This window comes from Typopeltis vanoorti, chromosome 10 (genome assembly GCF_054136105.1).
Source record: "Typopeltis vanoorti isolate ZY-2024b chromosome 10, IOZ_Tvanoo_1.0, whole genome shotgun sequence".
Taxonomy (NCBI): Eukaryota; Metazoa; Arthropoda; class Arachnida; order Uropygi; family Thelyphonidae; genus Typopeltis; species Typopeltis vanoorti.
Window position 1 is genome coordinate 131,065,065 of NC_143558.1, and position 26,892 is coordinate 131,091,956.

Sequence of the window (26,892 nt, forward strand, 5' to 3'; positions counted from 1 at the left end):
CAGATGCCTGTGTCTTTCCATTTTCAAATACAGCCCATCTCTTGCATATTCTCTTCCATAATCAAATGTACTCCTTGCATTAACATAATCCAAGCCTCTTTTTTGATACATTCTTGCTATCGCATCTTTAATTATTGCTGCTCTTCTTTTGAACTCTACTGTTGTGTCGGAAAAAGTGCCGATTCACTTTTAATGAGTCATCCTATTTCCGACCCAACATAAGGTAACGTTAAAAGCCATAGATATGGACATGCTTATGCCTCCAGAAGAAAATGTGCATCTTGGTAACTCAGAACTGTGTATAACCATTTTTTTTGTAGATATTAAGTAATTTTTGAGAAACCCATAATTTAAGTAGATACTGTTTGTGGATTATTTAACAAAGGAAGATTATGTATAAATGCTGAAAGATGTATATAAGATGATATATGTATTGGGCCATGTCAAAAACAGTTCGGAGCTGCGGTGACCAATCGGCCGACGCTGTGTGCATGACGTAGTCACCAAGAGAGGGCGCTCACATTAGCTATATAGGTTTCGGCGCGGAATTCAATCGCTCTCTTGTTTTCTGTTCCTGGTTCCTGATCGAAGTCCTGGATAGCTGCGAAGCTTGCTGCCATACTCAGCACCAACTTTCCCAGTTGCTGTACGTGCCATGTCAAGTGTAGCCACGTTGAAGGAATGCTGCCAGAAAGAGCCGTTGGTTAGCCATGCCAACGTATAAATCAGTGAAGAGGTGAACCTCTATCGAAAAGAATAGAAGTATGTCGCAGACGCCATAAGAAATATACGGTGAGGAAACCCGGAAGTCTAGTTAAGGAAGTCCCAATAACTACCAGAAAAGCAAGAACGGTAAGATGCAAGCTTTCGTAATAAAAAAATTGAATAATAACCAAAGAGGGTATAAGAAACAGAACGTTAAGGAGCTCCATATAGTCAACTTCCATTTTGTATCTAAAGAACTGTTTTCTTGGACATTTTGTCTATGTCTAAGGAGCAAATAACACCTTAAGCTTAAGTTGAGTTGGGAACCAAGGTTTCAGACTGTTTATGTTGGAAGAACATTTATATCATTGCGTTAAATTTAAATTTGAATATTAACTAAATTTTGGGGGAGGATAAAGCCTGAATATAAGAGAGAATATTGTCTCGTGAATTTTGCAAGACGGAGTACGTCTGATATGCTCTATACTACGATTATAGAATGTATCTATGTATATGTGTTATTCCTATACATGGGAACTGAGCCTGAATGTAGTTATACAAAGAAGAGTAAGAGATTGATAGAATAAGAGTTTAGAGTAAACCTTTTGGATACATTAACCTAAAAAGGGAGGGGGGAGTTCAGGCTCCTTAGAATTGGAATTTTCTAACTAAAGTGTATATACGTATTTGTCTAAATAAATGTATTTCTTTAATTCAAACCACATGAGTCTGTCATTGTTCTGAGAAATGAGTTACCATTTGTTAAATTTCAGACCATGCATAATTAGTAGGGGAATCCATTAGCAACTAAGAAAGGGGGACCACGACTGCAAACCACTTGATCCCTATTTTGTTTTTCAGTAGTTTAAATTGTGTGTCAGAATTCAGTTGCTGGCTGGCGCAGTCGACTTAAAAGAATATAAATTTGTCGGCAATGGAATAGCTGAGAGCAAGCGAGATAAGATAATATAACTAATAAGAACCAGGGAAGTACGTGACGTAACACTACATTATAATTTCTGGATCATGATAGGTCACTCAACCATCTTCCCTTTCGCATGCTTCTGAAGCACAACCTCTAATATTAACCTCAGATCTCTAATTAAACTCAATCAATGCAATGATTTCATTTCTATTGTTCCTGATACTTCTGGAACAATTTTGCTTATTTATAAATAAGCAAAGCAATTCATTTCTTAGTCTATAACCAATCCTACCCATTACACTCCTCATCTGTAACTTCTTTCAACCAGCCCTTGTCTACACACTTTTATAACCATTTACTCCATATATCGTAGGCTCAAGTACTCCTAGGTCATCCCATTCCTATACTGACTACACTTATACATGCATTCATTCTAGAAGAATCCATTCTTCATACAATACATCTCTGATTTCCTCAACTCTCCCCATTCTCTGTCCAGTTTCCATTCTTGTAGTCACATTCTCAACTCTCACACTACTCTCCTCTCACAAACACTTGGATTCACCAGGTCCACTCTCCTGCTTATTCACATCACTTATGATTCCTTCTTATCCTTGTTCACATTACTCATTTGCATTTCCTTCTATCAACAATCTCTCCAGTTGTTTTACAAAAAATCCAGTTAAATGCAATCTATCTCTTTTATGCAATTCCATTCACTCCTCTTATTCCTGATACTTCTTGCATTAGTATACATGAACTATAGTATCCTCATAGGCCCTTTTATACATTGTACTGACAACCTCTTGTCAAACCAGATTCTCACTCTTCTCATGAGTGGCTGCAAACATTCACCTTCATCAGCCCTAAAAGGTCTAGTTTCCTTGACTTTGCATTTCCTCACTCTCAGTGAACAATGTTTTCTAGATCCCTACCTTCCAATCATTTAAGTGCAATTCAAAAAAATCAGCTTCATCAACATTATATTAATTCTTTAGTCCACAGATCCAAAATGCACACCATTTCTTCTGCACAACCCACCGATTCATTTGCGATTATTGCCTTCTCTTCAACACACTTCTATCACAGCATAGCAGAAAACTTACATTTCTTCTCTTACTCTTCTTCCAATAATACTTTCAAATCTTCTCTCATACAATATTTTTGACTTTTTAAATCATTAGTGTCAGGCCAAAAAATATCAGTTCTTTTCCACTACCTTTCTGCCTCCTGACAGTTTCGATAATATTATTAATTTTCACACCATGAAAACAAGATTTAGTCACATTCTCATAAAGTATTTCTCTTATCATAGAATACCATAAAATTTTTTTCACCTTATGCTGCGTCTCTCACAGAATGATATGTTCCTGATTCCTACTTCACCCCTGCTGGCTATTTATTTTTCCAGCTCTGCCAATTATCTGATATTTTCGGACACGTGCTCTTCTACTTTGTCCTGTAAAGATTTCCACTTAAGCATATTATTTCTTTCATGAGTTACGCTTCCATCTGCTGACTTTCCTCCACTGAACTTTCAATGATATCTCAAACAATAACATTTTCCTAAGGTGTTTAACTTTCTCATCACAAGTGGCATTCAATCTCAAAATCCTATAATCCACCAGTCTTGCTTTCCTTCCAAACTGTCACTCAGGAAGCCATCGTCATCATCAATTTCCTGATATGTACCCCAATGGGTATTTGCTTTATTATGATAACACTACATGATTAAGTTTACATTATTATTAATCTCCTATCAACAATTTTCCTCCAAATCAATCTATTACTTGTGAGCACTCCAATATTGTCATATCTAACATTTCATGCTTGTAAGGTTTTTCTAAGTCTGCCTCCCACTGACGAGACATCAATAAAGATCGAAACCAGTCTGGGTAGTGGCCCTTCCCTTAATGCATAGCAGTATACATGTCTGCAAGGAGATGTGCTTTGCATTATGGGAGATACTGAGACAAGGAGTGATGAGATCTTGGTCCACCTTTGCTACAAGTTGTCAAGGGATGTACCACCTTACCTCACTCCTGAAGATATTTTCAGGTGCAAACTTTATTTGCTTACACTTGGATAAAGGATTAAACTAAATTTATTATATTCTAATATCTTCATTTTTAATATGATTCTGACATCGATGCCATCAGTTCACACCCCTAATTTTTTTAGAACACTCATATCTGTGGTCTCTATTCTTCGATAAAGTGCTTTATTTCTAACCCAACTCTCAGATCAATAACTTAAATCTGGTTTAAACACTGTCTTGTATACTGCTAGTTTGGTGTTTTGGCTAATTTCTCTCCTATTCCATATAAATTTATTAAGCTGGCTATCTACCATACCAGCTTTGCTTATTCTGTTCTCTACTTCCAGATTTCACATCCCATCTTCACTAAAAACTGTGCTTAAATAGCTAAAATATTTTATTTGTTCTATAGGATCTCCATTCAGAATGCAGCTGAAGTTCTGTGTTCCTGCCTATTTTCATAGTTTTGGTCTTTTTATCATTGATTTTCAATATCACTGAAATGCGTTACAGCTGTTATTCAATTTAGTTAGTTGCTGAATCCTGGAGACTTGCACTAGATGTATTTAGGATACAACATCATCTGCAAAGCAAAGAACTAAGTTTGGCATCTCCAATTCTAAAATCAGGCCTAATCCCATTTTCTTTCATATAGATGATGAATAAGAGTGGAGATAATGTGCATCCCTGTCTTGCCCCTGAATTTACATGAAACTGTCTTTCTGTGTGTGTCCTTGAATTCTAACTGCTGATTGGCAACATAAATATAGACTATGTATTACTCTGTAAATGTTCCATTTACCCCATATAACTGTAGTGTTTTGAAAAGCTTTTCTCTGGAAGTCTTATCATATGCCTTTTCCAAATCCACAAAACTTAAGTACAGATCCTTCATATTCCCACGATTTCTCAACTATTGTTCTTTAAGTGAAAATCTGATCTTGACAACTTCTATTTGGCCTGAACCCAACTTGTTCTTCAAGTTTTTCTTCCACAATCTTTCTCAACCTCTTTTCAAGTATGCTTGCATAAATATTACTGGAATACTAAGTAGAGAAATTCCTCTGTATATCTCACATTCAGAGTTTTATTCCCTTGTTTTTATATATGGGTACTATGAGAGCTCTACTCCAATCATTGGGAATTCAACCTTATGAATTATGCAGTGTAGCCACTGCAAAATTTTTGTACCTCCATACTTAAGCATTTCTGGTCGAATATTATCTACACCAGATTCCTTTCCACATTTCAAGTTTTTGATAGCTTTTTTTTTTACCTCTAAACCCTATTGGGTTTATTCTTCTTCTTCAAGATACTGAATCGGAGCTTGTTCCAGTAGCTAACTTTTCACTGTTCTCCCTGGTTCTCTGATGAAAGCAGATGGGGCCTTGTTTAACCGAGTGACACCCCAGCTGGCATGAAATATTGTCATGTTGTACCATTATATTCATTTGTGTTTTAAACCAATAGTACCCAGTAAATACCTACTAGGGTGAACCTCGTGAAGGTGAGATTGGAAATTAGGGCAGAAGCCTCAGTCAGTTCTCCACATTCTTGAAAGGCGATGTGGAGGTCTCCTCCCAGTTATCTAGCTTTAACCCTTAAGTAACCCCAACAAATTCTATACTGAATTCCATGTTTTTGTACATTTTTTTTTTTAAGTTTAATTTTACAAATATGTAGCCTATAGCAGCACTCTTGTAGATATTATCCAAAATCTGTACGAGAATCTGTATAATTAAATAGCACTTTCATCAATTTCACAACTTGCACATTTTTGATAAAAGATAACAAGAGCTACTGCTAGGGTTCATCCCAATGTTGTAAGTTAAAAAAATAAGAATTAAGAGGATAATAAGTAATCTTATTTCATTGCAATTATACTCATATTACATTAAACACCAGATTCTCAATAAATAACTTCAGCAGTCTGTCTAAAAATCATTTGCTGTCTTTACATTTAAAGTGTTTACCTGCTTATTATCACTATTTGTGATAATAAGCAGAGTTATTTGGCTAATACTGCAATTACACTGTAAGTAACAGTTGGCAATCAGTGAATTTCATTTTTCAGCCAAAAAATTAAATAGGAAAAAGTCTATTTCTACATCATTAAAATATATAAATAAAACAAACATAAAAATAAAATTCAGCTCCTGTACTTATAACTTCCATATCTCTAATTTATTGATGTGTCTTACCATCAACTGACACTTTCACTATTAGTACTAGCCATGTTTTTTGTACTTTTTTTTTAAGTTTAATTTTACAAATATGTAGTCCTTTATGCACCAATGTTTATTATTATTATTCATGACACCTCCAAGGAGTCCGAAGACTCATCGCGGGAGGACACCTACTGTACAACTCTCTGTCTCCACTGCTACACAGAACCTCTATTATCAATCACCTACATCAATGTCATCTACTGCCCACAACCACCATTGCAGCTAGTATTTTTTTTTTTTTTTTTGTCTCTAAACTGTGTGTTCTGAAGGGCCGATTTGTCTGTATGAGGGATGAAAAACCAGAGTTTCTGGGAGAAAAAACCTTGCTACCTCCGTATGAGATTGGCTAACTCACCTTCAATTGAAAATCCATATAAAGATTCCTCCCGTCGTGACAAGAATCGAACCTAGGCCTTTTCTAATCGAAGAGCGCAACGTACCATCATTCTTCCAACTGCGCTACAGAGACGCTTAATTTTGTTTAATTTCATTTACTTATAATAATACAAATAAATCTCAGTTGTAACATTGCACTCATTCACATTTAAAATTCAACCATGTGGTTCAATGAAAACTGGCAATTTATGCATCTTGTGAGATTCCCATAGCAGCCTGTGCACTAAAGCCTTATGCTGAACTAAAATATTCTAGTTAAGATCCAAAGAATCATTTTGCTCTGCTACCATGGTCTTTAAGCAGTAACTTTCAGGTCCATAATTTGAAAAGCTACCATAGAATGGAATCTCATATTTCTTATTTGCTTATACTCAACTGAACAGTCATGAACACCCGATCTAGTCCAACAGGTGGTGACATTCTAGACTTGACACCTATATTTGTGTGCTTTGCTTCAATCTCTCTTACCCAGTGCAGTGAGTGCATGCACTCATCTTTCTGAACACTGTTCCTTATGTTGACAATTTGTCTTAGCAAAATACTGGAATTATTAAAGTATTTTAATTACTATATTTTATTACAATCAATATAAAGGAGGTGATCAAACTCAAGCATCAAACTATAGACCTATATGTATGTCAGGTGTTGTGGTTAAGATGTAGGAGAAGCTTGTGAGAACTAGGATCCAGAATTGGGTTGACAACAATGGTATTATCTTTGATGAACAGCATGGATTTACTAAAGGGAGGTCATGTTTGTAATAAGTAAGTAATCTACTTACTTATTACAATAAAGTGACTGCTTCCTTGGACAGATGAGAAGGATACACAGTAATATACTTGGATTTTGCAAAGGCTTTTGATAGAGTACCTCATGATAAGTTGACAGTCAAACTAGAGCAGATGGGTTTTGATATTAGATTAGTGCATTGGATTGGAGACTGGCTATCTAATAGATATCAACAAGTTGTGTATGGGAGAGCGATATCTAGGAACTGGAAAGGAAAGTCACTAGTGGAGTGCCTCAGGGGTCTGTTTTAGGGCCATTACTGTTTAACTTGTATATTAATGATATTGGTGAAGATTTGGATGATGCAAAAGTTGGGACGAACCATGAAGAGTAGAGAAGATGTTGTGGCCTTACAAGAAGACTTGAATAAATTGAGTGATTGGACACGGAAATGGAGATGTGAGTTCAATGTTGCAAAAGTAAAGTTTTAAAATTTGGAAAACAAAGATGGGATGCAGAAGTTATGCTTGGTGAGGATATATTGTTGGAGGTGGAAGAAATAAGAGATATGGGGATGATAGTGGATAAGGATCTGAAATTTAGGGGACACATAGCCAAAACTGTGAAGACAACATAAAGGCTTCTGGGAATGATGCAGAGGACACTGACGTGTAGAAGTAGGGAGATTCTTGTTCCGTTGTATAAGGCTCTGATTAGGCCATACATGGACTATTGTGCCCAGATGTGGTCACCTGGTTTTCAGAAGGATGAAGAGATGTTGGAAATTGTCCAAAGGCAATTGACTAAGGTAGTTTCTGACCTCTGGAATGTCGAGTGAGGAAAGATGGAGAAGATGTAATATGCAGAGTCTGGTGGACAGGAGGAAGAAGGGAGATATGATAGAGACCTACAAGTTGGTAAGGGGTTGTTATAGGATCGATGCTGGAGAAGTTCTGCAGAAAATAATGGGAGATCAGGGGAGAACCAGAGGTCATCCCTGTAAACTGTATAAAGAGGGTGTGAGTAGGGAAGTGAGAGGCAGGTTTTTTTCATGTAGAGTTGTAAATGATTGGAATGCCTTGCCTGAGAGTGTGGTGTCTGCAAGGTGTTAGAGTGTGTTTAAGACATGGTATAATGAGCTGTGTGTGTGTGTGTGTGTGTGTGTGATAAAAGGACCTCTCAGATGAGTCTTGGACTCCATGAGGTCTTGGGGTAATAGTAATAATAGTAATGTAATCAACATATAAGCCTGACTACCAGAATCACTTATGCTTCACTTCGTTTAAGGTGGTAGGAACTGAGTATATTTTACATTTATGCTATTTCTGGTGGTAGAAGCTACTTATATGGAATATTTGACACTTTTTTTATTTCAACATATCGGATTTATCCTAATAGGAATATAAGGCATTAAAATATTCATTTATGTGCATGGGGGGGGGGGGGGTAATTGTTTAAACACTAGCAAATCTACAGTGTGAGAATTAGCAAACATTTGCTTGTGTTCTTTTTAACTAAGCTCTTAATTATCTCACTCACACACAACACACACACACACAAGATCATGGCAAAGCCATCCCTATCCCTTATATTCAGGATATCAGAAAAAATAACTAGATGTCTACAAATATGATCTCCATGCCACTTTCAAACCTTGCATTCAGCTATCTAACTCCATTCATTTTCCTAAGTATCAATTTCATCTGCTTGCACATCCTAGGAGTATAAAGTTTCTTATGCCTGCCGTTTAGTCCACTTTGGACAGACCTGCAGATCAGTTAACATTTGATTGAACAACCTAAAATGCCATACAGATGATTGCATTTGCAATCATCTATATGGCAAGTTGGTAGTGGAAGACCATGCTCTGGATAGTTCATCACAGATGATTAAATGTGAGAAGACTCTGGTGTTTCATAGATGTTGCTATAGGTCTCATCTCATCATCTTTTTACCCTCTTTTACATTGCGGTGTCAAGGGTTTATTAATCATCGGACCTCAAACCGTTCATAGGATAAGGTGGTCAGCCCAAAGCCCTGTGTATCCCATGTACTGTAGTGTTGAGTTCTTAAGACCGGTTTGCCTGCTTTGCAGGATGAAAAACCCCAGGATAAAATGGGGGAAATAACCCTACTGTCCATGCCCAAGACCAGGTAACTTGACTATGACTGAGGAAGATCCTTCAGCTCCTCACATCAATGATGGGAATCGAACCTAGGACACTCCTTTCCCAGGCATATGATTGCAAAATGCACAGCCACTAGGCTACTGCACGAACCTGTAGGTCTGAGAGACAATTTTGGAATCACCAGTGGCTATGAATCACTCCACCAATGTCAGTGATTATGGCTGCATTAATCTGCCAAAATTCTGGAGACAGTAATTTTTAGATCAAACAGCCTGACTTCTCCAAATTAACTTTGTGGTTATACAGTTGTAATTTGTGTTCTGAAGATGCTGGGTATAAAACTAGCAAAATACTAGTAAGTTTGATAAATTAATTATATTAATTTATTATTTATTTATAACTCTGTAATTTATAACATAATTTATAACTGTAATTTATAACATATTTATTTATTAGATTTTTTTTCCTTTTAAATGTGCTGCTGCTGCTGATTCAAAAAAGGTCACATCTTTCAAGTTTGTGTTTGCTGTAGGGAAGCGTGGTTCCTCCCCCCTTTTCATTCTATGTAAGATACGCGTGTGGCCCAAAAAGTTCTCGGCCTCCACCACAGATGCCAACACTATCAGCAAGATTTTTTTTTTCGAAGTTGGTACATCTGTCATAAGCATCCATGTGAAATTGCAAGTCATTTTATCAAGTAGTTTGTTTTATACAGCTGCCTGAAGCAAAAGCGTTGTCTGTATCTCTTGAAATGGATAAAATTGAGTATCGTGTGGTTATAAAATTCTTTGTAAAAGAAGATTTAATACCAAAAGAAATTCATTCGAAGCGCATAAAAGTTTATGGGCACTCTTCTCCTTCATTTTCAGTAATTAAGAAATAGGCTGCCGAGTTTGAACGTGGCTGTACCAGCCTTGAAGATGATGATCCATGTGAAGGATGTCCAAAAAGTGCAACAACACCAGAAATCATTGATCAAGTGCACAATATGGTATTGGATGACTGGCGAGTCAAAGTACATGAAATTGCTGAGACTAGAGGGAGAACATGTAGGATATATTTTGCATGAAGAATTGCATAAGAAAAAGCTTTGTGCAAGATGGGTGGCTCGTTTGTTCATAGCAGATCAAAAATGCACTCGCATGAAAATCTCTGAACAGTGCTTGGAGCATTTCAACAAGAATAAAACTGATTTTGTGCATCGATTTATTACTATGGATGAAACTTGGATTCAATCATTACATACTAGTATCCAAACAGCAGTCAAAACAGTGGACAGAAGCTGGTTGTTCAGCATCAAAGAAGACAAAGTCTGTTCCATCAGCAGGAAAGGTCATGGCATCGGTACTTTGGGATGCTAAAGGCATTTTGTTTTATTAATTATCTTGAAAAGGGTAAAACAATAACTGGGGAATATTATTCTGATCTTTTAACCAGACTAGACAAAAAAAATCAGTGGGTAAAGACCCAGTTTGCAGAAGAAAAAAATCATCTTTCATCAGGACAATGCACCTGCCCACGAAAGTGTTTTAGCAATGGGAAAATTAAGGGTTCTGCACTGTGAATTGTTGGAACATCCCTATTTCCCAGATTTGGCTCGCTCTGACTTCTATCTCTTCTCAAAACTAAAACTCTTCCTCGCTGGTCAGCGTTTTTCTTCGAATCAAGAGATGATTGCAGCTGTAGAGGGGTATTTTGTAGATCTTACTGAGAACCATTACAGGTACAAGATAATGGTGCTGGAGCATCGCTGGAATAAATGTATTAGTCTTATGGGAGATTATGTTGAAAAATAAAAATAATTTTCTAATGATAAATTCGTTTTTTCATTGTTAGGCCGAGAACTTTTCAGACCACCCTCATATTTAAGGTGTGGTTAATCAGATCTGGCTGATCACTAGATCTAACTGTATTCTTCAAGGTGGATGTTAGTAGATCTCCCAGTTGGCCCAAAATGTAACAATTTACATGAACAAGGAACCTTGTGCACAGCTCTAGAACAGAGAGGAGAGGGAGTTTATCTTTAGGAGAGTAAGGACAATTAGCTTTATATGGGCACTGAAAGTTGTGTAGAGATTATTATTATTACTACATGACATTACCAGGGAATCCAAAGACTCATTGAGGGAGGGCACCCACCCCACAACTCAAGAGTCCACCAATTATAGTGAACCACCACTACCATCCTCACCTACACATATGCCATCTACTGCCTGCCCACCACCACCACCACTAGTATTTTTTTTTTTTTTTTTTGTGTTCTTGAGGCCAATTTGTCTGTATGTGAGATGAAAAACCCCTGTTTCTGGGAGAGAAAAAACCCTGCTACCTCTGTACGAGATCGGCTAACTCACCTTCAATTGAAAAAAAAAAAAAATCATACAAAGATTCCTCTCATCACAGCAAGCTTCGAACTTAGGCCTTTTCCAATCAAAGGGTACTATTTCCATTGTTGCATGATGATATATCGAACATTGAAAGAACACAGGCCAAGCCCACCTCCCACCACTGCTGCCATAGTTGATAAAAATAAAGATATAAATGTGCTACCCAGTCAACACTAATGCCATCCGTAAACGTGACAATCCTATTGCCAAAACGGAAAGAAAAACTTTCAATGGTGCAAACCGATGACCAAACTGTTCCCTTTAGCCAAGCTGCATGTAATGATTTAATATGATTTTTAAGCTGTCGTGTGTAAATGACATAAATAAAGCATTTATTTATGTCAGATATGCAAATGAAAATTTTAGAATAATTTTTGCAAATGAAAAAGTTATTCTGAACAGCTTGGCTAAAGGGAAAATGCAACCAGCCCAGTGACCAATCCACACCATCAAAAGTCCCTCTGTTTAGCCAACAAGACTGTCACGTTTACGGACAACTGCAGCACCAACTGGTTAGCACCTTCATTTTTTTTTTTTTTTAAATCAACTGCAACAACAGCAGTAGGAGGCAAGCACGGCCTGTGCTCTCTCAATGTTCGATACACTATCATAACTACATTTAATAATTTTAATCTTAGTGTCTAATGTACTGTAATAGGTTTATGTGTCTTCTTTTCACTGGGCAACACCACCCTTAATTTGAATTTTTCTGACATTATTAGGAGCAATAAAATAAAATAATAATTATAAACAATTTATAATTCATAGCAACACCAAAACACAGAGATGTAGTGAGCAATGTGTCATAAATAATCACATTATTCTTCTTTAAAGTTCTGCCTATTCTTTATGAGGTGTTCTAGCTACAGAAAACATTAATGCCATTACTACAATCTCTATATTAACAAAATGGACATATTTGTGAGAATACTAAAATAGTTATTATTGCAAATATGATAATTAACTTGTCAGATTATGGACAAACTGGGAGATATGTGAACATCTGTCTGGAAGAACAAAAAAAAAAAAAAAAAACCATCTGCTATTGACACAACTATGGTCAATCAGGTCTAGCTGACCATATCTTAGATACTGTGCACAGAATCTAATGGAAAAAACTATTATGCTCAAATAACCACCACAACAATTACAAACTAAAAAGACTTACTTGTTTCCCCTGGAATCAGTAATAGATTAAAAAAAAAAAACTAATCTAAATAAATATATTGTGTTATAAACTTTTCATGATTTGGGAAACATTAATTCTTAGACCTTCCACTTAACAGTCAAGGTAGGGAATCCCACTTAGGATTTCAGGTTACTAGTCTAATCTTTTCCAATTATTGTTTGTGCATTAGTGTCTGTTATAATTTTTATATTGTATCCAAGAAAATATCTTTATATCAGAGACAAAATAATTGAACTGTTAAACCTGTGTTTAATTATTTAAATTATTCTTTGTGCTGTTTTCATTTCATTAAATCTAATTATGAAAACAATGTGGGATAACATAACAATTTTACTTTTTCATAATTGTTCACAGAAAAATGTTACAACTGCTTTCAATATTTTATTGTAAATACAGTTACGTAACACGTGACTTATGCAAATTCGCAGTTATGTAATAAATCTACTAGCGCATATGAACCCATTTGCCGCTTTGAGCAGGTGCAGCTTTGACAGCCTTATTGCAGTACAGTAGTAAATGCCTTGCGCGGTAAGCTCAGTCACTTGTTATCACTACTAGTTTCGTCGTTGTTTTACTCTTAAAATGGAATGTAAACGCAAAACCGAATGTGCTGGTGATAAACCTAAAAAACAAAGGTCTGCAATTACTTTAGAAGAAAAGTGGAATTCATATGTATGAAGGCGGGAAAATTCTATCAACAATAGTTGATAGAATTTTCAATCCGGAAATAAATCGACCTATTTCGACAGTGAACACCATAGTGAAGGATAAAGTTCTCATTGTTGAAAGCACAAAACGTGAGGTAGCGTTGAAGGGCACAATTATTACCAAGAAGAGGCTGGGCCCGATATCAGAGATGGAAAAATTCGACTTACATAAAATTCGAGTTACATAAAGGTTTATGGAACACATTACTTAGATAACTTGGGATGTAACTGTACTAGTATAGATCTAAAGCAATATTATCAGACTAAGTACCTGATCTAAGATGATTATGATAATCAGATTCAATACAGATGCACTTGATGAGGCAACTATTCCTGCATACTGAGCATATCTATCTCCATGTGAAAAAATTAGTCCTGCCTGTGCAGCGAATTGATAAATTATTATGCCAAACACAGCTGCTAATACCAATATTAGCTGAAATATTAAAAATACAATTAGCTCAGAATTACAGCATTTCCTAAGCTTTTTTTTTTTTTCTTCAGTTAAAATATAATTTTTGCATAGATGGTACTAAAAAGAATATAACATAGGAAATATATCACATTAGCATCAAATGACAACAGGTTCTGAGATGAGAGGGGAAAACAGAAGGATGTGAGGGGGTCTTGGGGATATTTCACAAATCCACCACATTTCCTACTTCTACAATAATTAGAAATCTATTAAATGAAATTTTAAATAAGCCAAATATAACAGCTAATTGTCCGAGAAAACAGGAGTTCATTTGTTATGAGCAACTCATCTTCTTACTTCTGCCCATACTATAGTGAACATCATATCAGTGAATTCATGTACTAATATGAACCACTTAAAGTGTTAACACATCAATGCACTTAGCACCCTCCCTGAATGGCTGTCAACTTCCCACTTTCCAATATTTAATTTCTGATTACCTTTCCTCCGGGGCTCACTTTAGTGAGTACGGGCATGGCAAACCCGAGGTACCTGATGCTGGATCATGCCTCACTTCATGTAATATACATCTGTTATATTATTTGTAGACTGGTTCCTCCTCTTCTTCCTTTGCTTCTTGCTCCTTCCCCCTGCTATTACAGTATTCGAGGGCTAGGGATGAATCTTTCCTATTTTGTTATGTCATTTCGTCTTATGCAGCCACTGAAGGAAGCAAGCTAGCCTCAGTAGGTGCCGGTCCCAAGCCTGGATAAATGGCAATGGTAAAAACTTCACTGCCAGCTCTAGCTATGATCTGATGAGTCGAAAAGAAAGTGATACAAGGGCTTGGCCATACCCCTTAGGCGACATGTAGCAACACTGCCCTACAGCTGTGAGGTGAAGTAGATAAGGGCTACCACATCAAGGGTGGATGCGGTTCAAGAAGTGAGCCCAGCAGGTGGAGAGAATGTTGCAAGTGGGAATATTGAATGTTGGAAGCATGACTGGAAAGGGAAGAGAGGTGGCAGACATGACGAGGAAGCTGGACATTTTATGTGTGCATGAGACAAGGTAGAAGGGGAAAAAGGCAAAGGAAATGGGAGATGAGTATAAATTGTTCTACTTTGGAGGAAATAAAGAGGGAAGAAATGGTGTCAGAATTGTGGTGTGTGACAGAATGAAGGGTGAAGTACTGGAAGTGGGTAGGAGGAACAACAGGATCATGTGAATGAAACTGGGGCTTGGAGAAGAGTAAGTGGTTGTCTTACGTGTATATGCCCCGCAAGTTGGCTGTACAGCAGAGGAGAAAGGTGAGTTCTGGAACATGCTAGATGAAGAAATGAGGGAACTTGAAGAAAATGAGATGGCGACTGTCCGTCCAAGGAGACTTGAACAAGCACATAGGAAGACAGAATAGGGACTGTGAAAGGGTGCATGGCGGACATGGAGTGAGAATGATGAACCAGGAAGGTGAGAGGATTGTGCACTTTGCAGTAACATTTGATCTGGCAATCGTGAACTCGTTTTTCTACAAGAGAGAAGAACATTTGATAACTTTTAGAAGTGGTAACAACAGTTCACAAATTGACTGCATTTTGAATAGAGGAAAACATCTTAAAGAAGTGACAAATTGTAAGGTAATCCCAACTGATCAAGTGGCGCAGCAACACCGGCTGCTGTGCGTAGACTTTAAAATAAGATCAAAGATAAGAACTTTTGGAAGCTATGGGATGAAGACAATTACATGTTTCGCTTAAAAGAAGAGAGTGTGAGGAACCATTTTAGGTAGAGGGTGTTAGAGAGGATTTTGGATGGATTAGAAAGTGTACAAGATTGGTGAAGACATAATTCAAAAGCAATTCTGAGCTGTGCAATTGAGGTGCTTGGTGAGACATCTGGAAAGAATAGAGAGCATAAGGAGGGTTGGTGGTGGAATAACAATGTACAAGAAGCAGTGAGGGCTAAGAGGAAGGCAAAGCAGAGGTGGAACGAGTGAAGAGTGGAAGAGGACAGAGAGGCATACAGAGAGAGAGAAAGCAAGAAGCCAAGAGAGTTGTGGTGCATGCAAAGGCCATGTCGTATTAAGATCTTTATGATCAATTAAAAACAAAAGGACAGAGAAAAATTTAACAACTAGCAAAATATAGAAATAAGGAATCAAAGGACATCTTACATGTGAGGCAGATCAAAGCCTCTGGAGGAAGAGTATTATGGAGGGATGTGGATATAAGAAACAGATGGAGAGTATACTTTGAGGGACTTTTGAATGAGGAAAATGCAAGGACTCACAGAGAAGATGGGCAGCCTTCTGAGAGGATGGTGCAGAACATCGGTAGAGTGGAAGTGAAGGAGGCCATGAAGAGGATGAAGAATGGAAAACCTGATAGGATCCCAGTGGAAGCACAGAAGGTACTGGGGGAAGAGGGAATTGACCTGATGTGGGACCTGTTCATGAAAGCTTGCCAACAGAAAATATACCCGAGGAATGGAGGGAGAGTACTCTTGTCCCCCATCTACAAGGGTAAAGGGGATGCACAAGACTGTAAGAATTACAGAGGTATAAAGTTGATGTCCCACACAATGAAAATCCTAGAAAGGGTTCTTGATGGTAGATTCAGGAAGGAGGTGGAGATTGCAAAGGAGCAATTTGGCTTCATGCCTGGTCAATCAACGACAGATGCTATTTTTGGGTTATGGCAGATGATGGAAATCATCTGCCATAACCCATGTAGCTCCCAAACAATGGGAGCTACATCTGGTGTTTATTGATCTGGAGAAAGCGTACGATAGAGTGACAAGGCAAGAAGTCCAGAGATGTCTGAGGGCGAAGAAGGTTCCTGAAAAATATGTCGTGTTGGTGCAGGAGATGTACAGAAATGTGAAGACAAGAGTTCGGACCTGCCTGGGACAGACGAAAAGTTTTCGCGACAGTTGGCTTGCATCAAGGGTCAGCATTAAGTCCATTCCTCTTTAATATTGTGATGGAGGTGGTGAGAAAAGATGGCCTTGGACAATTTTGTATGCAGATGACATCTTGCTGTGTGCAGATTCAAGAGAAGAAGTGGCAGCTAAACTGGAAAGATGGAGGAAAGTATTGTAAGAGAGAGGTATGAGACTGAGCAGAAGTAAGACAGAGTATATGTGTTGCAAAGTGGATGGTGGCCAGGAGACAGATCTGGAGCTGGTAAGAAGGTTAGGGATTTAGGTTCAACAGTAGAAGAGGATGGAGAGGCTGAGATGGAAGTGGGATGCAGGATACAAGCAGGATGGAGGAACTGGAGAGAGAGAGAGAGAGAGAGAGAGATGGCTGGAGTGCTATGCGATACGAGGGTGCTGATCAATCTGAAAGGAAAAATCTATAGGGCAGTAGTGAGACCAGCTATGACATATGCTATGGAAACTGTGGAAAAATAACCTCAGCAGGATGGAGGTAGCAGAGATGAGAATGCTTAGGTGGATGTGCGGTGTGACCAGAAAGGATCGTCTGAGAATTACTATGCAAATGGAAGGGTGAAAGTTATGAACTTAGGAGCGAAGATACAGGAGGCAAGGTTGAGATGGTTTGGTCATGTGATGAGGAGGGAGGACGAATATATGTGGGAAGAAAGATCAAGCAGATGGATGTACAAGGGAGGAGGAAGCACGGGTGGCCAAAGAAGGGATGGAGGGAGCTGGTGGAAGAGAACTTTAGGATGAAGAACTTGGATGTAGTTACAGCCAAAGACAGGAGGATGTGGAGAAGACTCACCAAAAACAACGACCCCCACTTAAGTGGGACAAGCTGCAGAAGAAGATTACCTTTGCTCCAAGCACTGTGAGGTGCTTTATGGGGATAGCATTCCTATTTTTGAACAGATCAATTCAAGGTGGTAATGCTAATCATTATTGACAGAATGCCTATCATATCTCCCTAGGAAGTTCATCTCTTTATTGCAGAGTATTCACAATGACCTTTGCAACCTATTTTACTCATTTACCACTCTCCAAACAAAAAATCTAATCCTTACACCTTTGCTAACCACATCCTTTTACACAACTTTCGGAAGTAACCTGTTGTGTCCTGTCAGGTCATGTATAGGAAAATTTCTTTGGCATCTATTCCATGGGATTGCAGTCAGGGGGCATCTTGTAATAGACCTGTGTTTGGAAAGTTCTGAAAGCTGTTTAGTTTAGAAAAAACAATGATATTAGTTACAAATTGCATTAGAATTAGATTGTATTGTGGTTGTAATTAGATTTAAATTAAAAGTTTTTATTTAAATGTAGTCAATATAGTCTTTCTGCATGGTAAGTTATATAGTGTAGCACACTTCACCGATGCAAAGCATCAAAGAACAGTAGCACCCAAGGCATGTAATGTTTCAAGAATTCAAGCAGAGGGACTTTGTACTGTGTCTGGAAAATATACACATTACCAAAGACAAATGTACTTTGGTTTGAAGTGTTAGTGATGGTAGAGTGTGCTGAAAATGCTACGAAAGCAAGGGGTAGAAGTGCAGATTAAGAAGTGAGATTGAAGTGGTGGACAGAATAGAGAATATGTGTGAAAATGTGTGTGATGGTGTAATGGAAGATAGCATTGAAAGATAGATTAAAAGTGATAAATAGATTAATTATAGGGATAAATACAGAGGATGAAGCATGAGCTGCGGCAAATGCAGAAATGTCTGGTGAGTGGATCAGCTGATAACAGAAAGAAAGAAGTACGAGAAAATAATGCTTGATTAAGAGAGAAGGAAAAATTATTAAATAAGGTCTTGTATGGTGATTTTATCATAAGAGGTGTGATTGGTGAGAGGAAAAATCATGCTTCCCAATTGCAAAAATTTACAATGTATAAATGGGTACATTGAAAGAGATGACTGTTTTGGCTAGAACGAATTATTTGAAAGGAGTAAAGTATGGTATGAGAAAGGACATGAAAGAGTTACTGAAAATAGTTGCAAAAGAAAAGAATGAGAGAGTTAAGATAGTAAGTCTGTTGCTGCAGTACGACAAAGTTGAGATGAAAAGGAAGGCCATAATAGTGAATGGGTCAATGTGTAGGTTATGCAAGGAGGAATAGTGTGGAATTTGCGCATGGGTGGAGGATTGGAGTGATGGATGCATCTGAATGAATTTGGTGGTCAGAGTTTGGAAGAAAGTGATGTTGAATGAAGTGACAGTGAATGTGCAAAATTAGGGAAACTAGAGGATTTTTATTAGGGAAGGGGGGGGGGAGGAGCTGTTGAGTGGATAGACAGATATCAGTGAGGCAGGTGAGTGTAAGAATGTGCATAAGACGACTAAGTTCGGTGGTGTGTTGAGGGTGAGTTAGCCGATCTCATGTGGTAGTAGCAGCAGGGTTTTTTCTTCTGAAAACTTGGGTTTTTCATCCCACATACAGGCAAATCAGCCTTCAGAACACAATTAATTTACAGGCAAAAAAAAAATACTGTTGTTGGTGATGATGGGCAGTAGACAATGTTGATAGTAGTAATAGCATTAAGTAGTAGGGAAGAGGGTGATATGTATTTAGCGAAGTGGGGTAGAATGCCCTCCTGCAATGAGTCCTTGGACTCCCTAAAGGTGTCACATAATAATAATAAGTTACTACTGCTGGTAACAAACAAGAATGGGATAGTTAGTATAAAGTGTCTGAACAGTGCTGGTCTAAAAGGCTTTTGCACTTTATGTACACTAATCCCAGGAGCATTCAAAACAAGGGGTGAGGAGTTTTTGGTATTGGTTAGCTCATTCTGGCCAAAGGTTATTGGCCTTGTTGGAAGTTTTTTTTCACTTGGTTAGACTAAAAATTATATATTTAGTTTAATTCCTTAGTAACTGCATAAATTCCATTTCCTTTGACCCATGTGTCATTCCAATATATGTTACCATAGTTGAAGTAACCCATAACAATCACCTGCTCTCTGAGCTTATTTGCTGATGCATACTCTCCCCATCATCCTTTACATCCCCTAGTCTATAGAAGCATCCAGTTGTATATTTTGTTCTACTGGCCACTCTCACACCAGATGGCCTCAAATGTGATATTTTCACTCGTCAGCAATTGAAATTCTACTCTATCTTTTGTTGCAATTCATTGGCTGTTATTAGTAATACTACTACCCCATTCTTTCTCCCCTGTCTTCCCTGAACACACTTTACACTTCATTCTATCCCACTATATCATTTACTGTCAGCCCTGTCTCAATAAGGCCAATAAATTATATATTTAGTGACACTTCCCTTAACGCTATGCTTTATGGAAAGGGTCACAAAAATTTTAATCCTTTATCCAAGTGTAAGCAAACAAAGTTTGTACCTGAAGTAGTGACCCTTCCCATAATGCACAGCATTATACATATCCACAAGGAGATGTGCTTTGCATTATGAGATACTAAGGAAAGTGATGAGAACTTTTGGCAATAATGAAATATACAATCAAATTAGTTAAGCAAATAAGAAAAGGGTGTTCATTATGGACGATTTTAATTATAGCAATATAGACTGGAATGATGAGATAGCAACTGGAAGTAAAGAAAATGAGTTTCTTGAATTTTTGAGGGATAACTACCTCAGACAGTACGTAAGACAGGGCACATGAGGGTCTTGGATTTGGTCATCTCATCAGAGAATGTAATTATAAATGAGGTGTCAAATCATCCACCAATTGCTGAAAGTGACCACGAGGTGATTACTTGGGTGGTTGCCAGCAGTGCAAGGACCCCTGTGAAAAAAGGGTATATGTGGAACTACAAGGGGGGTGATTATGAAGAGCTCAGGAGACAGCTTGCAGGTGTAGCATGCAATGAGGAGTTAGCTGGAAAAGAGATCAATGCAGCTTGGGGGATTTTCAAAAAATATTTAGTAGATGCAATGTCTAAATGTATACCATGGGTGAGAAGGTTAAATAAGGTAGGTGTGAGATGGATGAATAAAGAGATTAAGCATGCAATACAGAGAAAGAAAGCATTGTGGAGGCAGCATAAGAGAAGTGGAAATAACCAATTCCATGAGGTATACAAAGACAAGGCAAGGAGGGTGACTTGGTTGGTGAGGGGTAGCAAAAGAGAGGTATGAACAGCAGTTAGCTAATGAAGCCAAAAAGAATCCTAGGGAGTTCTTTCGATATGCAGCCAGCAAAAGAAAGAATGATTATGGAAGGATGACAGTGATTGGAGAAAATGGTATAAGGCAGCTGTTGCAAAATACGTGGTGGAGATACTTAATGAGCAATTCATAGATGGTTTTTCAATCTTGTGAATGTGATTTCATGAAGAGATTGAGAGCAGAAGATGATGGGGAGGAGAGACTGACTGTAAGTGAGCAAGAGGTGTATGGGGGGTTGAGTAAACTAGATGTTAATAAGGCTGTGGGACTTGATAATATATTGCCATGTATTCTGAAGGAATGTGCCAGGGAGTTGACACCTATCTTGATATATTTTTTTAATATGAGTCTTGCACTCGGTAAATTTCCTAAGGAGTGGAAGGAGGGCAAGATTGTGCCACTTCATAAAGGAGGTGATCGAACTCAAGCATCAAACTATAGGCCTATCTGTGTGTCAGGTGTTGTGGTTAAGTTATTGGAGAAGCTTGTGAGAACAAGGATCCAGAGTTGGGTTGACAACAATGGTATTATCTTTGATGGAGAGCTGGAGAGCATGGATTTGCTAAAGGAAGGTCATGTTTTAGCAATCTACTTACTTATTACAATAAAGTGACTGCTTCCTTGGACAGAGGAGAAGGATACACAGCAATATACTGAGATTTCGCAAAGGCTTTTGATAGAGTACCTCATGATAAATTGATAGTCAAACTAGAGCAGATGGGGTTGGATATTAGATTAGTGATTTGGATACAGGCTATCTGATAGGTATCAACAAGTTGTGTATGGGGGAGCAATATCCAGGAAAAGGAAAGTCACTAGTGGAGTGCCTCAGGGCTCTGTTTTGGGGCCATTACTGTTTAACTTGTATATTAATGATATAGGTGAAGATTTGGATGGAGATATTCAGTTGTTTGCAGATGACACAAAGTTGGGACGAACCATAAAAAGTAGTGAAGATGTTGTGGCCTTGCAAGAAGACTTGAAGAAATTGAGTGATTGGGCATGGAAATGGAGATGCGAGTTCAATGTTGCAAAATGGAAGGCTTTAAAATTTGGAAAACAAAGATGGGATGCAGAATTTTTTGCTTGGTGAGGATATATTGTTGGATGTAGAAGAAATAAGAGATCTAGGGGTGATAGTGGATAAGGATCTGAAATTTAGGGGACACGTAGCCAAAATTGTGAAACAACACAAAGGCTTCTGGGAATGATGCAGAGGACATTGACTTGCAGAAGTAAGGAGATTCTTGTTCAGTTGTATAAGGCTTTGATTAGGCCATACATGGACTATTTTGCCCAGATTTGTTCACCTGGTTTTCAGAAGGATGAAGAGATGTTGGAAATGGTCCAAAGGTGATTGACTAATGTAGTTTCTGACCTCTGGAATGTCGAGTATGAGGCAAGATTGAGAAGATGTAATTTGCAGAGTCTGGTGGACAGGAGGAAGAGGAGAGATATGATAGAGACCTACAAGTTGGTAAGGGGTTGTTATAGGATCAATGCTGGAGAAGTTCTACAGCAAATCGGGGGAGAACCAGAGGTCATCCCTGGAAACTGTATAAAGAGGGTGTCAGTTAGGGAAATGAGAGGCAGGGTTTTTTGCATGCAGAGTTGTGAATGATTGGAATGCCTTGACTAAGAGTGTGGTGTCTGCAAGGAGTTTGAATGTGTTCAAGGTACGGTATGATGAGCTATGTGTGTGATAAAAGGACCTCCCAGATGAGTCTTTGACTCCATGAGGTCTTGGGGTAATAATAATAAATAATAATAATAACTTAGTCCACCTTTGCCATAAGTTGCCCAGTCCTGAAGATACTTCAGGCATAAACTTTGTTTGCTTACATTTGGATAAAGGATTAAACTAAATATATAATTTATAGTCTAACCAATAGTCTTCCCATAATGCATAGCATTATGGGAAGGGTCACTACCCAGACCGGTTTCGACCTTTATTGAGGTCTTTTCAGTGGGAGCCATACCTAGAGGTGATACCAAGGTTGAAGCAATGTTTTACTTATATTTCCATATGCCAGTTGCCAAAAGGTGTCACACTTTTTTTTTTTTATATCGCCAAAATGAAGCTTATTAGCTCTTTATATTTAAGTGTTACACCTTATTATTAAATTATTCTGGATTAGAGAAAGATGTTGGAAGTTTTTTTTTTTCTCACTTGGTTAGACTATAAATTATATATTTAGTTTAATCCTTTATCCAAGTGTAAGAAAACAAACTTTGGTCTTTAGTAATGACCTTCCCATAATGCATAGCATTATACATGTCCACAAGGAGATGCACTTTGCATTATGGGAAAGTAAGGAAAATGACGAGAACTTAGTCCACCTTTACCACGAGTTTCCCCAGTCCTGAAGATACTTCAGGCATAAACTTTGTTTGCCTACACTTGAATAAAGGATTAAACTAAATATATAATTTATAGTCTAACCAAGTGAGAAAAAAAAAACTTCCAACATCTTTCCCTAAACCAGAGTAATTTACTAATAAGGTGTGACACCTTTTTAGCAATTGGCATATGGAAATATGAGTTCTGCACTGCTTCAACCTTGGTATCACCTCTGGGTCTGGCTCCCACCGAAGAGACCTCAATAAAGGTTGAAACCGGTCTGGGTAGTGACCCTTCCCATAATGCACAACATTATACATGTCCGCAAGGAGCTGTGCTTGCATTATGGGATACTAAGGAAAGTGATGAGAACTTAGTCCACCTTTGCCACGAGTAGCCCCCAATCCTGAAGATACTTCAGGCTCAAACTTTGTGTCCTTACACTTAGATAAAGGATTAAACTAAATAAGTTATTGGCCTTATTGAGACATGGCTGACAGTAAATGATATAGTTAGTGGGACAGAATGTGAAGAGTAAAGTGTGTTCAGGGAGGACAGGGGGGAGTAGTATTACTGATAACAGCCAATGAACTGCAACAAAAGATAGAGTAAAATTTCAACTGCAGGAGAGTGAAAACATCACATTTGAGGCCATCTGGTGTGAGAGCAGCCAGCAGAACAAAATATACAACTGGATGCTTCTATAGTAGACCAAGGGATGTAAAGGATGATGGGGAGAGTATGTATCAGCAAATAAGCTCAATGAGTGGAGGGCAGGTAATTATTATGGGCTACTTCAACTATGTAAACATATATTGGAACGACACATGGGAGGAAGGAAATGGAATTTATGCAGTCACTAATGAATAATTACCTGAGGCAGCATGTGATGAAATGTACTCTGGGTTTGAGAGTGCTAGATATAGTAATTGCATCAGAGAAAATTTCCATAACCAATATGACCACATTGCCACTAACTGGTGAGAGCAATCATATGGTCTTGTGACAGTGAATGTGGAACCTGGGAGGTTGCTAAGTGTGTAGAACTTTCAGTTAAGAGAGGGAATATGCGGAATTACTAGGCTAGTAGGCATGACAAGCTTAGAAGATTGCCAGGATCAGTGCCGTGCCATGGCATGTGAAACTGCAAGGGCTGAGTGTTAATAGTGCATGGGAAGAGGTAAAAGAGTGTTTGAGTGAAGTAATAACAGACTGCATACTTAGGAAAATAAATCAAGCAGAAGGTAAATGGATGATGATCATCATCAAGCTGGAGCTAGGGAAAAAAAATGTGGACGAAATTCAAAGAGAAAGGTGACCAGCAGGCACATGAGCAGTACAAAACACAGTCCAGAAGGGTAGCCAGTGTAGTAAGAAAGGCAAAGGCAGAGTATGCAAGGAAATTAGCAGGGCAGTCCAAAGATAATCTGAAAGAGTTATTCCGATATGTTGCAAATAAAAGGAAGAATGTTTAGGGCAAATTAATTTTAATGAATGCTTATGGTAGGAAGGTAACCGAATTAAGCGAAACAGTAGAATTACTATGTGAACATTTTGCAAGAGTATACCATCCAGGTGGATATATTGCAATAACGAGAGAAACAAAGGATTATATGAAACCTGAGGTAAATGAAGTGAAGGTGCATGGCATGGTACCTTCATATGAATTCAGCTATGGGATTAGATGATATACCAGATTGAATTTTACGAGAAGGTGAGGTGCTAGGGAACTGGCAGTGCCTTTGCCCACATTATTTCATCTAAGTCTCAGCTCTGTGTTAGTCCCAATGGATGGAAAGAGAGGAAAATAGTTCCATTGCATAAAGAAGGCTCCAAGACTGATGTAACAAATTACCGACTGATTAGCATTGGTTTTTGTGAAGGGTAGGTTGTGCCTCAGTAACTTGCTCAGGTTTTATAATACAGTGACAGCTGTTGGATAAAAGTAAGGAGTTTAAAGTGGCTTCTGAACTTTGCAAAAGCCTTTGACAGAATAGTACATGGAATTTTAATCTATAAATTGAAACAATGGGGATGGATATAAAGTTGGTGAAGTGGATAAGAGGGTGGTTGATGGAGAGATATCAGAGTGTTGTGTTGGAAATAAATGGCCCACTCTGTGACCGCCATTTGTTTCAGCCACAACATGAGAAAATTACTCACTTAAGATAAAGACATGCTTGAGCTCTCAAGAGCAAAGGCATAGAAGCAATGAATAAAGTGTAATTTGAGAGTATAGCAATTTAACCAATAATATTATTGTAAGGTAATTCAAAAGCTATGTTAGAAATCATGCCCGATACAGGGGAAAGTTGTGTTAAGTGACCTCAGAGTTGTTACCCAATCAGCGGAGAGTCTCATCATTACGTATCAGTCCATGACACAGCAGAAAAATCCGAGACATCATCCAGTAACCCCTGCAGTAAGAGTTCCGTCAAGAAGGCCACCGAGTAAAGAACATGACTGTATGAGACCAATCAAAGACAGCTGAGTGAGTGACGTAGACACAGAGAGAGAGAGAGAGGGGGGGGGCACTCGCTGCCATAATATAAGCGTGCCATGCTCTTCAAATGCTCTCTTGTTTCCTACATTTTTTTTGTGTGCCAGTGAGAAGGCCGTAAAGGCTGAAGATGCTTGTCGCCAGTTTCCAGCAACCCTCCACGTTGCAGTGGGTTCCATTATGTACTGGTCATCCAACTGTACAACAAGGAACCAGCAGACAGGGCCATTGGTGAATTACTGCCAATGTAACTACTTAGAAGGATTCAACACTTCGAAAGATTTGAGTCAAGAAAGACAGCAGAAACGACAAGGAAGTCTTGCCATATCCGAGGAAAGATCAGCCATAAAGCCAAGGGACAACTTCGCTAAGGAGAATAACCGGTAAGCCAAATATTTCTTACCCTACATGCATAAGAAGTGCTGTATAAACCAGTGTGAACAAAGAGAAAGGGGAAACCTTAAGCATAGCCTTGCTTGACCCGACTAGGAGATCCGTTTAGGACTGAACGTCCTGTTGGGACCTTCCTGCTGTGACTTATGAAAGTGTGTATGTGTGAACTTTTAATGGAACAGTTCAAGAAACGTAGTGTTATATAAAATGCATTGATTAAAAGTACTACTTTGTACAATGAGCCTGTGAATTGCATAAATCTTATAGCAAGGAGATTAACTCTCATAAGATTTGAAATTAATAAGATTGAGCGAAAATATCATGTATAAATTTGAATAACTTAGTACTGCCAGAACTAACATAATAACAGAAGTATCATTCAATCTTAGAGCAAGCCACTGAAGTAACATTGATTAAATAATGCTTCTGAGTTATGATTGCATAACCATGTATTTTAAGAGGTACGTAAGAGAGATTGAATGAGCTCATTGCATGTGTGCAGAAATGTATTTCTTGTATATTAATACCATTGCTTGATTTCATGTATATTATAAATAGTAATATTAAAATGCATTGTTTTAGATCAAAGTTTGTATGTTCTGTTAAATGAGACTGACTTACCACTTATTAAAATTTCGAACCTGTGTAAGTGAAGGGGGAAACATTTATGTAAGAAAAAAGGGGGAGCCGCGACTGCATACCACGTGTTCCCGTTACT

At 38.1% G+C, this 26,892-nt stretch overlaps 1 protein-coding gene across 1 annotated transcript in view; it reads right to left on the reverse strand.

Annotated features, from left to right (window-relative positions):
* Nucleotides 1-549: 549 nt before the first annotated feature.
* Nucleotides 550-26,892, reverse strand: part of LOC150102798 (anoctamin-5-like) — a 621,013-nt gene continuing 594,670 nt past the window's right edge. Inside the window, exons 16-17 of the mRNA XM_090398743.1 lie at nucleotides 13,705-13,869; nucleotides 550-744 (exon numbers count right to left, since the gene is read on the reverse strand). Of these exons, the coding sequence (XP_090254869.1) occupies nucleotides 550-744; nucleotides 13,705-13,869 (360 nt within the window). The remainder of the gene's footprint in view (nucleotides 745-13,704; nucleotides 13,870-26,892) is intronic.